Here is a 15,742-nt window from a genome sequence, read left to right as displayed (position 1 = left end):
GACAAGGAGGGGTTCAAGTTCAATTAGGACAGCCCCCGAATAGTTTTCACACAAAGAGGAAAAGAGAGGAACAGAGTGAGTAGCTCCAGAACTAAACCTAAGACATGGCTTTAGTAGGCAGGTCGTGGCTGTTGCTCGTAGGCTTTATATTGTTTTATGTCATCTACCTGCTTTTCGGAGCCCTGATTTTCTCCACCATCGAGCGGCCGATGGAGGACAAGCTGCGACATGATATGGAAGTTCTGAAGAAGGAGTTTCTGAACCAGAGCTGCGTCAGCGCCGCGTCCCTCGAAAACTTTCTGCTCAAAGTGCTGGCGGCCAACAAGTACGGCGTCTTCCTCATCAGAAACGCCTCCGCTACCTCAAACTGGGACCTGGCATCGTCCATGTTCTTCGCTAACACTCTGGTCACCACTGTCGGTGAGTGCAAACAAAAGTGAAGAAAGTTTGGCGAGGAAACACCTGAGGGCGTTTTTGCGCACAGTGGAGCCTCGGCAGTGTTACGCGTTACCGTAAACTGCAAACAGGCTGAACCAAAGAAAGTCTGCAGTCCATTGAGGGGACGTCTGTGGCTTTAGTGTGAGGAGGGAAACACAAAAACAATGCTGGGTTAAATGCAGGTGGCAGTTTTCTGGAGTTATGTTGCCACGTGTTATGGATGTTGTAGCTGTGACTCAAAGCTTGAGCTATTTAAGATCTAAACGCAAACCGATGTATCGATCTCAGGGGAGAAAAAAGTTTCCACTATACGTTGTTTCCTTTTAATCTGTAAATCTGTAAAATTCCCAAATCTGCGTGTAGATGAGGGAAATTCCCTCATCATGTGATTTATTTCTGGTCTTACTTTGAAAGTATGAAAGCAGGTATTTAAGAAAAGGGGAAATTGATTATCATAAATTGATTATCATACATCGGTGATGTTACCAAAATATTCGTGGGTCTTGTGCGATCTGAGCACCTGCTCGGTGTTCGGTATGTAGCAGCCTGACCTGGATGTTACAGGAAGTGAAGGTGAGAGCAGAATACATCACAGAGGTTTTTGTGGGACCAGCCAGGTTGTCCACACTGGGTTCTTTGTGGTGTTCTGCTGGCCTTGAACGACTCCCTTACCTGCAGGCCCAAATATAAAGCACATTGCACCAAATCCTAGTTACTTAAGTGTTTGGTGATACGATTAGTTTAGTTGTTTATATATTTGCTTTGTTTTTCAGGCTTTAGGCTGGAGGGAAAATGGTATTCTGTACACGCAAAATTCATATCAGCGGTGTCCGTGTGTTGGAAATGGGCTTGGAGACTTTAAAGTCATAACTGGAGAGCTTATGACAGAACCAGAGTAGATACTGCTGCATGATGGGAAATGTAGGATCAGATCATTTCACATTAAAACAGAGGGTTTAGGCTTCCTCTTAAGTCCTGCTACTTTATGAGAGAAGTTAAGTGACAATGCAAGAATTTCATTACAAATAACCTTAAAATTTGGCAAATTATTCTATGGTGTCATTGCAATCACGGGAGTTAAATATACAATCATGTGAAAAAGAGTATTCAAAGGACTCTTGTTTCTTTAAAAAAAAAGAAAAGAAAAGAAAACTAAGTGATTCAGTAACTTAAAGGTTTTCTGTATAATTAGCAGTCCCTCACATCTTTGTGAAGCCACCCACTCTGGGGCCTGTGGAGTCTCAGATGTAGTTGTTGGGCATTGCACAGTCTGACCTTGGGGTGAGTTTGCAGGGATGTTAACAATTCCACATGCTTCCTGGGAATCTGGTGAAATTGTTGACACAAATGCTCAAATGCTCTGACCAGATTGTGCAGAGACAAGTGAAAACTTCCTTTTTCACATGACTGTACATTATCAGTAGGTTTTCTGGTCCCAGGCTGGGGGAAAAAAAATTCATTGAAAACTTCCGCTGAAAAAAGGTTTGAGCAAAGATTGGTTCGATCCTTGTCTGGGCAGCTAAACATGGATTAACAAAATCCTGCATTTAAAAAGCCCTTCATTCTACACATTTCGTTTTATTTTTCATGCATTTTTACCAAATAGCTCCTCGTGTTGTCGAAAATATCCAGTGAGGGTTTGCTGTGGATACACAGTGTCATAAAACAACACCCTTGACATTTAATTAGACACACTGGGCCTCTGTGGGACGCTCTCAGCTGAGCCGCAGAGCTGTCTGTCGTTCAGAGGTACAAATTCACGCTCTGCTTCCAGAGCTTCTCAGCCGGTTTAGTTATTGCCATTAAAAATGCACATTTACCTACATTTTTTCAACACCCAGTAAAATGGTACAATGTGCACTTAATTTTATGTATTTCCTGTTTAAACAGGATGTTGAGGCAAAATGCAAAAGCAGTGCATGGTGGGCCTGCCAGCAAGGCATGTTCTGAGATGTTAAGTAACAGGAAGGAAAAATGTTTGTCACAACGTTCTCGTGTCTGTGATTAAAGCTGCAGTTTCAGCCACGTAATTAACCTCAGCTGAAAGAAAAATGACTAGAAAAACAAGCCAAGCCAGATGGGCGGTTTGTAATGAGATGGCATTCAGGTCATACTTTTTGTTTTGATTTTTAATTGCTGTGAAGTACAGTGCTGTGCAAAAGTCTCAAGCCTGTCCTTATTTCTTAATTTTGCCAGGAAAATGGGAATGCAATGTTTTATTGAAACCTGTGCAAACATAAATGTAAATTCAGTGCATAAAGCAAAAGCGGAGTTTGTACAATTCTGATGAACCTGAGAGTCAACATTCGGTCTGATCGCCTTTAATCGCCAGCACAGCCTGAACTCTCTTAGCCACGCTTTCTTGTAATTTCTTTAATTAGTCTCAGGATCAGTTCTTCAGGCTTCTTGGAGGACATTTAAAGCTCCTGTTTGGATATTTAGTGCTTATTTGCTCTATTCTGTCACGCTGCTCCACTAACTGCCACTCTATCCTCATGGTATTGCAGTTATCAGTTTGGGAAGAAAGAATTGTTATTCTCCACTCAGACCAGCTTATGTAAAATGATGGACTTTGGTGCTTACAGTTTCTTTAGCAACTGTTTTGCAAATCTCTGTGTTATAAAACACAGTGTATTGGTCCAGTCTCAGCTACACTGGCTTGTGGTATCCTACAGAACTAAAGTTAAAATACTCATATATATAAAATCTTACTTGAACTTGTACAATGTTGCATATCTGACATTTTGTCTCCTCATAGTCCAACATGCCCTTTTAGCTCCTCCACTGCCAAACTGTAATCTGTTCAGTACTCCTGACAGAAAAATTGGGGATCCATCTGTTGCAGTTTTTGAATTTTTATATGTGGACAATTTTTATTTTTATTTTTATTTATTTTTTTTTTAAATTATGCATGTGAAGCCCTTTGAATCACCATATGTGATACACAGTAGAATTGAAATGCATCATGTTAAGGTCCAGGCGCTGATGGAGCCAACCTATGACTGATGGAGAAAAACACAATGGAAAACTAGCTTTGTGTGCTTTTTTTGTACTGTTAGTGTGTTTGGAATGACTGTTTCCAGATGGCACTGCATGGTTGATAAAAGTCTGACGGTACTTTTCTGCATTCGTAATTCCATCAATTGTGACAAGATCGCCAACATCTGTGGCTGAAATGCAGATCTAAACCATGACAGAGTCTCCACTGTGTTTTACAGATAGGTTTTAAACACTCACTGCTGTGCCTCTGTATAGTGTAGGAACTGTGACAGATTTTCAGTCCAGATAACTGCCCCTCCCTGAGCCCGGTTCTGTTAAAAAGGAGCCTTCCTTCCCACTGTTAACTGATACTTGCTCAAAGGGGCTTGTTTGCTTGTTGGGATTTCTCTCTTTATTATTGTAGAGGCTCTATTTTACAATTATAAAGCACCTCGGGGCAGCTGTTGTTGTGATTTACCGCTTTATGAATGAAATAAAATTGAATTGAATACTCAGGGTATTTCTGATGAGACTAGGGGTAGGACTCAGATTAACTCGTGACATGTTATTATCACGGTATGGTCAGACAATCCAGTGACTCTGTGATACATTGCAAAACAATTATGCACAGTATATCATGATATCTTTGTAACTGAAAAATAAATAAATACCCCAAAAAAGCTGGAATTATCTATCATTGCTGTATCTTTGTGCGAATTATCATTATTATTCAATATTAACATGGCAATATTGCCTCCCTTTGTGCTATACTTCAAAGATATTGCAGTATATTGCCACTGTCTCACACTAGCTTGTGATGTGGTGGCAAATCTGAATTAATGTTAAAGACATACTAGATACAAACCTGTACACTTAGATTTTAATTCTAGCTTTAAAGTTACAGAAAGAGTATGCATGTATCAATGACTAGAAAATAATGGGCGAAGGTCAAACTACAGAGCAAACGATGTGTCTGCTACGCCCTCATGTTTGAGTCTTCCCAGTGTCTCTGTGTGTATAACCAACCTAAAGAGTAAACTAACTGTTTAAGATAAAACTGTAAGAAATTAGCTGTCAAGTTGGCGACTTGAGCTTGACAGTTTTTGACGACTGTCACAATCAAACATCTGCAGCAGCTGTCTTCGTGCCGCTCTTATTGCACTGCTGCTCCGCTGTGTTGGCAAACTGCTGCGAAGGCGGTCACATTCACAGGCTTGCTGTTATAAATGACACTGGCGCATGATCGCTGAAGAAATGCAAATTCATGCATGAAGCAGAACAGAATGGCCCTTTGTGTTCAGCAGAGGCTGGGTGACACTTCCTTAAATGGTGTAACGTGTTTAGCTGCGTTATGATCTCACTGAGTTTTTTTTAACATGCCGGTACTCAATTCAAGGCAAAAAGAGGAAGCAGCAGATGCACTTAGATAGTGAAATTTATAGTCTCTCACTCCAACAAGTATGTTGAGTAGAAGGAACAATAGTTTGTTTGTTTTTTTACGATCAGTGGACATTTTGGGGAGTAATTAAAAAAAATTTCAACCTGCTTTACCACACACCACGTCTAGATTTAAGCTTTAGTGACTGACATGTGTCCCTAACAGCAGGGAGAAAACCTCCAGCTCATGTTCTTTGTAATGTTTGTCAGTGTCACTGTTGAACTTTTGGACAGAGCAAAGGTGGGAGGGGGACTTACTAAAAAGTCTGCAGGCAGCTAACAGCTGATGAGCCGGTATAGCTGGGACCGAGTGGATGAAATGTTACACTGCACATTGGATAAATGGCATATTGTCAGATTTTAAACGCCAAACAACAGCTTCCATGTGATTTTTACATGCCTTCTAGTCAGAGGCTGACATCATTGATCAAACACTCTGCGCACACACCCAGAGACGCAACACTTACTATAGGGACACAAAAGCATTGAAGATAAGAGCAGAAATGACAAGGACAAAGTGACCAGGAACACAAACTACTAAGGTGTGACAGAAAGATGGCCACAGATCTACATCAAAACTGCAGCGCTATCAAGAAGCTACCAAAAAAAGGAGCGAGGTGCTAATAACTGTGCAATGATCATAAAACATGCAAAACGATCACAAAGAGAAGCAAAATTTTCAATTTCCCAAATCCATTTTACAGGGCGATACTTTTTACCCTGATTTGTTTACATTCTTGATTCAGTCTTCTAATGTTTGTGTGTGTATATATGCAATACAAACAACACAAAGAACAATAGCTCCACACTAAGACAGGCCTGTAAGCTCCTGTGTTTTGCTGGTTTTAAAAAAATATGAGAAACGTTATCTCCGACCATGCCATGGCTTTAAATATGCATGTGACAAATAAAGAACCTTGAACTTGAACTTGAAATGTATTTGTCTTATCTAATTTTGTGTACCCTTTGCACTGAATATGCCCCTGGATAGAAACTTTAGTTCAGATAATCTCACTGAGGCTCTAAGTGGAGCTTTGGTAGTGTCAGAGGCATAACAGGGTAAAAGGGTGTTAATTCAATGTAATCTATTTGTGACAACTACTGAAGTGACAACTGCAAAGTCAGATCAAAGCCAAATACATCAAACCAACGGGCAATATCAGCACTGGGCATCATCGTGTGGAGCGGTCTGCTTCGGTCAGAGTGATGCAGATTTCATCAGCAGAGATAAACGGTTCCATGTGTCCGTTATCAAGCCCTCCAGTTTACACTAAAAGTGGGAAATGGTACTTTCTATGGTATTTGCTGCTGTCTGGATGAGTATAGTCCACTGCATATGTGTGCGCGTGTGTGTAACGTCACAGTAACTTTAGCTACATCTGCCTTGAACCTGTGCTTGCTTTGAAAGAGAGCTCACGCTGAACTCTGTTAAACGCCCGAAGGCTTCGGTTTAACTGACAGGAGATTGTGTCGTCATCTCAGCTGCTCTGTAGTCAAAGTGACATCAAATCTTTAGTTTGTGAAACACGTCATGTTTTTAAAGCATGAGTTCACGACCCCCTAGAAAACAAAGGCTGTGCTCGTTCTTAGCGTGCACATCAACATTGTCTCATCAACATTGTGACCACGTTCACGCTGCAGACAGCAGACCAGTCTGTGGCAATAGAAACATTTGCCCAGGTTTTTGTAGTCGTACACTTTACACACAGCTCATGTCCTTTGGAGATGATTTTGACAAAGACAGCTTTGTACTTTGAACACCCGGCAGCACCTTTGTAAACACATCATCCAAATGTGGCCAGTGATTTGGATAACGTTATTATGGCAGGACTGGATAATAATGTTTTCTTTATTACTCAGGAATGTTTGTGTCATTCTTTTACAGGCTAAAAATACTATTTAAATAAATGCAGGCAGAATTCAGACTTTTTCTCAAACAGCTGTAATTTAAAGGGCTACAGATGTTCTGCACAGGCGGCGGGCTGGATGGTTGTTTTATAGCTCCATTTTAAAATGAAAGCTGTTTTCTGGCGTTTGTGTAGTAACCTAATGTTTTGTGATCACATACAGCAGATGGTGTGCTGTTTGCACAAACCAAATATAAAGGAACTTCCTAACCCCCACCCCGGCGGATTATTTACATATATATTTACACTGTATAAACAGTTTTACAGGATACAGTCCTTTCTGGTCTTATCTTTCTCTGGTCAGTACTCTGTGCGTCAGTGTTTTCAGTCTGAGGTACTTTTAACTGCACTCAGCTGTTGTTTTCGTTCCTATCCTTTGTGTTGCTGTAAAGCTTTTATATCACGCCACCAGGTTAAAGCTCCAGCAGAAGATTCATTTGCAGTAGTTTCACTTCTGCTGGTAGATAATCCCTGTAGGCAGTTGTGACAGATCCTCAGTGAGTTGCTTATGCTGGAGTCTGAATTTTATTTTCTTCCTACCAGCACTGGTACCCTGACATTGACTAAAGCTGCTGTTTTTCTGTAGCTTCAAGTTAAAAAGTCTGGGGCAAATTACGTGCTGCTGTTGCAGCCAATAACTCTACCTGACTCTGTAACATCAGTGTGCTCATTAGCACATTAATCCATTTTTATGCTCTACAGCTGTCCAGTAACTCATTAATGTTATAATGCTCCATTTTTGCTAGAAAGCTTTGGAGCTGTATTGACTTGAGTGCTGATGATCAATGTGGAGGCTGCTGATTTGACTGCATTATACTGTTTATATATTGTTTTTGTGCATCTGAGTTATATCAGTAAGGACAAAATACATAAGATCCCTTTTTTGTAATCCAATACAGTTCAACAGCACCAGAAATAGCAGCTTGCAAAATCACAATACAGCTCAAATATTTTAAAGTGTTACATTAATGTTTTTAATTAAATTACATTTAGATTTATTGAATGACTCTCGTAAAGAAAAAGCACAACAATTTCTATCGTGTCTTTTCTATCATCTCATCTAATTTCCCACTTCCTCTAAAACTTGTCATGTTGCTGTTCCTCCAGGTTATGGTCAATCCACTCCTCTGTCTGACACTGGGAAAGCTTTCTCCATCTTCTACGCCTTGTTAGGAGTTCCCTTTACCATGCTGGTGCTCACCGCCTGTGTCCAGAGGCTCCTGTACCCTCTGGTCCTCGCTCCGGTGAGCCTGCTTCAGAGATCAGGCCTGGAGCCTCGGCCCGCCACTGCTGTCCACTTTGTGTTGCTGCTGTTTCTGGTGGTGCTGTGCTTTTTTGTGGTGCCAGCAGCCATCTTCACCAAGTTGGAGGAGTCCTGGAGCTTTTTGGATGGCGTCTACTTCTGTTTCATCTCTCTGTGCACCATTGGACTGGGGGATTTTGTGCCAGGGATGCAGCCAGAGCAGAAGTATAGGACACTGTATCTTGGTGCTGTCATGGGTGAGTCCGTTTATTTGTAGACTAGAAATGCATTCATCCAGTGCACTCAATTAGAGTGCAGCCACGGGCTGAACCAGCTTACAGCTCAGATAAACCACATTGTTAAAGTAATTTTTGGCTCTTTTTCTTACAGGCGGGGGACTTGCTTCTAATCAAACCGATGTTACATTACTTTCACAGACACAGATTTTCTCATTGATCATGTCAGACTTGCCTGTTATTAAAACATAACGCATTAACGCTTAACAATTCATGTATAATTTCTGTGTAAGGGGCTCAGGTCAAATTTGAGTTAGGACACAGAGTTAGGAAAGTTGGCTTAGAAAAAGAGAAATGAATCTGTAATATCATCAGATCGGCCAGATTCTAACATAAAATAATAATGGAAAAAAACAAACTGATGTGAATCCACTTAGTATACTGCTGATAACCACAGTTAGGAGGAAGCAGACTAAGGTTAAGTTAAGCATAAAGAAAGCTAATTTTGTAATGACACAGACAAATTCTTTGTGTACAGATAAACATAATCTGATTCTGAAAAAATCAAACAAAGAGCTGAAAACTGCAGCTCATCTAGTGGCCACAAGAAGATCATTCCTAACAGCAGATGATATCAAGATGATTATCTTGATCAAGACTATATTTCTATCAGCTGTGCACCCCTTATTACTTGGCACTGATTAGCAGACACTACTACAATTTAGCTCTAGTCTGTAACGTATTACTCCACCTTTTCATCCAAATACGGTCACCTCTGGCTGTGAGGAGCGAGGTTTTAAGATGCTGAATTCAAAACTAATATTTGGTGCTATGGCAACTGCTTCAATCTTTCATTTATGGTCTGAAAGTGAAGCTTTTATTTGGTTTGGATTTTATGCTAACACAGATGAAGTGCAAGCTGTCCAACTATGTTTTAAGTGGATTTATTCTATCCAAAGTTGCTCGCTGATCCACTTCACTTTAGTGGATCAACTTATGTGGAAGTCATTAGTAACGACATGGCCCTGAAGTCACAGTCCCAGGCTAACACACCTCTTCTTTAAGACTGCTTATCTGTATTTTTGAGAAGAAGGTGTTGTCTCATCATGTCCCAGAGCACAGCAGAGCTCATATCAGTGCATGTTTAAGCTCAGAGTCGGGTCTTACAAACATGCTTTAAAATTGCATACCACCATTTTTAATCTTAGTCCTAATCTCACAGTAAATGTATCATAAATAAGTAAAAGCAACCTTCTGAGTTGGGGTTCAGTGCTTAGGTGACTATATTCATGTCTGAAATTTCTGTATAAAAACTTGCATGTGCACGAGGATATGCGTGCCTGTGATGCCGCACACAGTCCAGCCAAAATTTTAACTCTGCTTTAAAATTTTGCACAGTAGTATGCTAAGAATAGGGTGAAATGAAATACACAAAGAGAGGTGGGGAAGAAGGTAATCATGGATAGAATAATACATCCAGTACAGTGTGCTTTGAATGTGAACCTTTTATTTACTGGAAAATCTCCACGCATTGTTTGAACTGTGGTGACTAAAGATGAGTAAATACATGGGAGCAACCAGGTTTTTAACCTGGACAGCTCCTGTAACTAACCACCAAACACACTGTATGTGACCTGTGACTTGCACTAAAAAGAAAAGGTATCATTTATTTACCTCTAACATAAATTAAAATAAAGCATTAAATTTGTTCCAGCATGATAGAAAGCCGGTTGTTTCATGGTGTTTGTGCTTTGATGTTGATGATGGCTAAGAATATAGCTGAAACTCCACTGCACCTGTGGGTGTGGTAGCAATGGTTGATAACCTGGGTACATGGCACACGCCGAGGTTGCTGTGGTTTGCTTGTGAGGGTCACACGTAGCTGCTACATGCCTGCAGAGCTGTAAAGGGGAGCAGGTCCACCACAATATCTGAAACACCTGCAGAAGCACAGAGTGAGAGGAGGGCGGTCTTTCCAAAAATCATTAAAGAGAGAAGTACTGGGGGCCGAAAAGTTGATAGTATTTTTTTAAAAAGAGAACTGGATTCAATGCAATGAAAGGAACTGCATGAGATGCATTGAGATCTGTGAGTGTAGAACATATTGCCAATATGTTCTACACTCACAGATAATTAAAATCTCTTGAATCTTTTTTTGTCCTGCTGCTCTGACAGAAGTTGACCTTTGTGGCTTTGTCTTCATTCTCACCTCTGATGTGAGAAGTAACACCTCTCGCTGCCTTTTTCTCGCTACCAAGTCAGGGTTGACAGGTTGGCGGTTCCTCATAAATTGTAAATTGAAGTTCACTCTTCTGTGTAGCTCGTTTGAAGTTGAGCTGACTTTGAGGAGAATCGCACAAAAACAAAATAAAGTGATATCTGACTTTGACGTTTGTTCTTCGGTAAGTGCAACAGCACTCAGACTGTGAAGTCGGGCGTAAGTGCTTAGATCAATCATCGGCTGTAATTATAGCCCACGTAACCCCGGAAGACCTTTTTGTTTAGTGGTATATAGACATCCATGTCCATGCCAAGCATAGGAAACAAAGAGCTCTTGTCTTCAGGATGGAGTTGAATTGAAATCTATTATTCTATGCGTGCATTTTTTTTTCTTGTGACCCAATGAAATAAAAGTTAATTTAGGTAATGCTATAAAAATGACAGATAAATGCTCACAGGTGTTTGAAGGTTACTTATGAGCATTAAGACTGCCTCGCCTTCTGGAGGGTTTTCATTTCTCTGACTTTGACCAACATCTCCCAATTGTGTCTGAAAATCGCTGTAATTATTGGGATAATTATGAACTCTGGTGCATGCATTCAAATCCTTTTCATTCTGCACCAACACTCGCCATACTTTACAGTGCAGCTAAAATAAGGAGGTGACTGTGGTGATCAATACACACTTAACATCTGCATGTTAAGGCTCTCTGAGCATTTTAACAGGCTGATGTTAACAGTTATCAGTTAAAGTCGAGCTTCTAAACTGTTTGTTTTATTAGTAAATGAAGACTGTGCTCTTTATAGAGTGCATTTCCATAACATGTTTATTAGTGTATGATATTATGGAAGGGGTATTTGTGAGAGGGCTGCACTAATAAGCTTATAAAGAGATAATTATGAGCAGAATTGAGTTCTGTCACGACAGTCCCCGTTTCTCAATTGCCCACCGCTGTGTAGGAGGGTATTCCCATATGAGTCAAATGTGCATGTGTGCGTCGTGTTTAAAACCTTACTTAGATGCCCGTCTGTTTTTTCTGGCAATCAAAAAAAACTCTGTTATCACATGATGGAGGTTATTTCCATAGTCGGCTGTTGTTGTTCAGCTTCTTTGTGGGCTTCCTTTCGGTAATCGAGTCAGAGCTGGAATGACCTTTGTGTCTAAAAGCAGGCTTGCTGTTTGTTTGTTTTTTCTGTGGGCTCGGTCAGAGTGAATATCTACAGTGAATATCTGACAGACACACACTGGGATGAATGAGCTCTGCTGTTTACAGGATTGAGAGAATGCAGCATTTCACACAGTTTCTTTAATTTTCCTCAGAGCCCTCCAGCAACTTAACTAGGAAGGAAAATTCACCCTGTAGTACTTTAACTCCTTTGATCTCACCTGTTAACGTGTTTCATTTTGATGAGGAGCTCAGGAGCTCTGCTGAAAGCTGTGTTTTCTTTCGTGTTGCCCACAGCTAATCCCTTGACTTCAGGTTGGAAGGAGGCCGAGTGGAGTAGCTCACAGGGACCGGCGATGTTGCTCTCTTGTCCCTCAGGCTGCTTTATATAACAGTGTAGGTCGAGTCAGATTAACCCAAACAGCCCCTGGTGGTTCTGGAGAGGATTAGTGACAGACTGCAGCCTGATGCATTGTTCCTCAGCCGAAGTGCTGTGTGGTAAAATTGAAAAGGAACCTATTTTGAAAACTGAAAAACTACTTTAGCTCCTCTTCCTTCTAAATATGCTGTCATGGTTATGCATTGGTAGCAGTGTAGGTGCTTTGAAGAGCGTTGCAGACCTACGTTTGCATGCTATAGGACTGTGTTCTGTCACTTTACATTTGCCGTTTGTATAAAACTATATATATTTATGTATAACTCAGAAAATAATGCAGATGTGGTAAATGAGAGTAGGTAATCTTCTGGACAGGGTGCTTAAGCAGTTTTCTGTTAGCAAAGACGTTTCTATCATTTTCAGTCGTCGTGCCATTTTCTTGAGCATTATGAGAATTATGAGTTTTCCATCGCTCCTGCTGATGGTATTTAAGTCATTCTTTGCAGGATTGTGTGAAATTAAGGTTGAATGCAATACGTACAATGAAGTTTACTATAAAGCTATGCTATTTAAAGGCTTCAGACATGTTGAAACGTATTTTGTACAGTTGAATACATCAGTTTTTGCTAACTTATTCTCTGTGTGTGTGCGTGCCTTTCCAAATCATGTCCAATCGACTGGTCGACTGCAGTCAAGTTGTAGAAACGATGTTCTAGAGCAAACAAAACCTTAGTTTGGCCTAATACCCTCATACTTGGGTGTCAGGCATGTCCAAGTAGGAGGAAATCCTGGGACAGACCCAGGACATGCTGGATAAATATGCACCTTGGTTAGTTGAAGAAGAACAACCTTGTTAACCTTATGCACGGGTTGCCTGGTGGGAGACAAACTTTCTCCAAACAGTCACGGTGACTGACTGGAATCGCTCTCTGATTTGTGACTGTTTGCAAGTAATTGCTGTCTACTTTAAAAACAGATTGATTCCCAGTATGTTGGCAATCAGTCTGAGTTAGTTTGCACCAATAAGCACAACCTTTTGGCAACTTATACCAATAACATCTATAATCACAAACTGATCGTAGCTGCCAGCTTGACCCTATTAACTTGCAAACTGAAGAGACTGATCGCTGCCTAAGTAAGAACAAGTCAAAACAACTCGCCAACTGCTGCAGGGCTCTTCCACTGCACTGCAAATAAATACCCGGGAATCCCCGAACCTAAAAAACAAGTCTTGCTAGCCTTTAAATAAAACTACCATAACCTGAATGACTGGCAACCTACACAGATACAGTGAGAGGTAAATCTTCTGGGAAGTTTGGAGTTTAAACCAATCTTAAACTCATCACCAGCTGCTGTTTTTAACCATGATGAGTTTTATAGTCTGTGAGAACAAGATTCAAACTCCTAGTCAGACTAATTCATATGAAACATGCGTTACATTTGTAACATCGAATGATGTTTTCTTAGAGCTGGCCTGCTTGTGCTGTGAGTGACTGCTGCTCATGGCCTGAACTCCGCTTAATGCACACATTACACAGTAAAACCACACGGATTTCTTTAAGGCACTCGCAAGAATCAGAGCAGAAGTAACAAAGGTTGAGATTTTATTTTCACCTTTGCCACCTTGAGGGCACTTTTGTTCTCCTTTTGGTTAAATGAATGTTTAAAAATTGGTTGTTAGTCAAGTGTATTCGGACTTATTTTCTCTTTACCAGCTACATGAGTTTGTAAGTTTCTTGCTTGTCTAAGATCATAAAGTAACCATGCATCTTTGTAGTATTTATTTTTAATTAATACCAACAAATAATATACTTTAAATTCTGCACATAATGCACCACACAGCTATTTGTGGTTGCATGTACTGGTAGTGTACCAATGCCTAAAAGCTGTAAAGAGCTTTAACATTTTCATAACCTGCTGGTTTTCATAAGCTGATAGATTTAGTATCACACCTGCTGCAATATTGCTTTTTCCAACCTCAGTGTTGCATAATAAACAGATCACCAGCACAGTCAAAGAGAGAATACCTACATGTGGTTTTATGTGGTATTTGGAGCCACAGCAGAAAGGCTGAAACATTTATCGAAATTAATCACCAGTCAAATTCTGTTAAATATCCTTGCATTTAAAAAAATCCATCCCTTCCCTCCTGGCTTCTCTCTCTCTGTCTCCAGTGTACCTGTTCTTGGGTCTGATGATGATGTACCTCTTGCTACGCACCTTCCACAAGATGTCTGATGTGCATGGCCTGACTACCATGCTACAGCTGCCTCGCTGTGAAGATTCTGACCCGGATGAGGACAGAGAGCCCATCGTGGATCACGGCGAGAGTCCCCAGAGGCAGACAGAAAAGGGTGCCAGCAATCACCTTGAGCCGGGATCACAGGTGTCCTACAACACCATCAACAGGGGCTGAGCTGTGAGGACGGAGAGAAAAGGGAAAGAAGCTCCATCTCTCACAAATCCTTACGTCTTGAACCACTGATGGAACATGAGGACTTGGTGGGCTGATTCTGAATTCTTTTCTTTTTTTTCCTTCTTCTTGTTTATTTTCTTCCTTTTCAACTCATTTAAAAAAATCCATTGGAGGAAACATTAAGGAGGATTGAGATGAGTTTCAGGATTGAGTATTTGAGAAATAGAGGGCCACCAAAGAGTTTAGGAGTGGGTATTGCACCTCGTGTTGCACACAGGGACAGATTCTCCCAACCAGGGCTAAAAGGAAAACATCTCCCTCTGACACACCAGTGTAACTGTGCTGTTTACAGTCAGGATTGCACATGATGGGCTTCGGCCTAAAACTTCTGATACAGTTTAGTTGTTGTTGTTGTTGTTGTTTTTGTTTGTTTTTTTTACCTTTTTTGTTTCCTCTTTGGTCTTCTTGCTTTTCTGCGACAGGTTTGTCTCACTGACAAACAAATATTGTCTTTAATGTATTTGTGCTGAAGCTGAATATTTTACATTTTTATGTGGGTGCATTCATTGTTTATCTCCTTATTCTTCTTCCTGGTCAAAACACCTCCCACCTATTCATCCATCTATGTTCATAGCACTGTCAGACTTGAGCTAGTTTGAACCTTTCTATCTTTACACCACAAATGATCACAACTGCAATAAATTAAACTTATTAAAGCTTGAGATCATTACCTCAGATTGAGTATTTGAAGCAGCAGGAGCGTTAAGGGGAATCTTATTTAATCAGACATTGTTTAAGTAGTCGTTTTTATGTGGGTAGGTCATGAAGAGCAAGGAAGCCACAGATGAGCAGTTTACCTCCTGCTTTATGCTGCTGCCCCCTAGCGTCTGCCTGTATGTAATGCAACATTGATAATTATGTCTTTAAATGTTCAACATAAGAATGGAGGGAGTGAACAAAGGATGAAGAAAAGAAAATGACACCAGATAAATAAAACTGAGCGTTTAATTGTGGTGAATAATTTTAAGAGAGAACCAAATTTTCAAACAAAAACCTGTCCACATCTGTGACTTCAAACATCTGGAATGGTGTCCATCAGAGAAACACTTGAAATGCACTTTAATAGTAAAACTGATGTGAACAGTAAAGTTAAAAGTAGTGAAGTTATCCGATACTGTAAAATAAGTTGTGTGTGTGTTGTAGTGTAGTAAAATGTAGCTTGTATTCACTATGAAAAGTTGTAAATTAAAGAAACTTTGTAATGTGTTGCCATGTTTGTCTTTTTATTCTTCAATTCACAGCATTTGTACCTTTTCAGAATCTTA

The 15,742-nt window shown here is 40.4% G+C and overlaps 1 protein-coding gene across 2 annotated transcripts; it reads left to right on the top strand.

Annotated features, from left to right (window-relative positions):
- The first annotated feature begins 27 nt into the window (after positions 1-27).
- kcnk6 (potassium channel, subfamily K, member 6) lies at positions 28-15,685 on the top strand. Of its 2 annotated transcripts, none has more exons than XM_026191944.1 (3): positions 28-420; positions 7,869-8,261; positions 8,395-14,168. In XM_026191944.1, the coding sequence occupies exons 1-3, from the start codon at positions 105-107 to the stop codon at positions 8,490-8,492; spliced, it is 807 nt and encodes a 268-aa protein (XP_026047729.1). In that variant the 5' UTR covers positions 28-104; the 3' UTR covers positions 8,493-14,168. The 2 variants fall into 2 exon arrangements, with proteins under 2 accessions (XP_026047729.1, XP_026047728.1); XM_026191943.1 differs by lacking the exon at positions 8,395-14,168 and adding an exon at positions 14,176-15,685 and having other exon boundaries at positions 29-420.
- The last annotated feature ends 57 nt before the right edge of the window (positions 15,686-15,742 follow it).

The sequence above is a fragment of the Astatotilapia calliptera genome, chromosome 14 (genome assembly GCF_900246225.1).
Source record: "Astatotilapia calliptera chromosome 14, fAstCal1.2, whole genome shotgun sequence".
Taxonomy (NCBI): domain Eukaryota; kingdom Metazoa; phylum Chordata; class Actinopteri; order Cichliformes; family Cichlidae; genus Astatotilapia; species Astatotilapia calliptera.
Note: the sequence above shows the minus strand (reverse complement) of the source record. Positions and strands in the feature narration are given on the sequence as shown.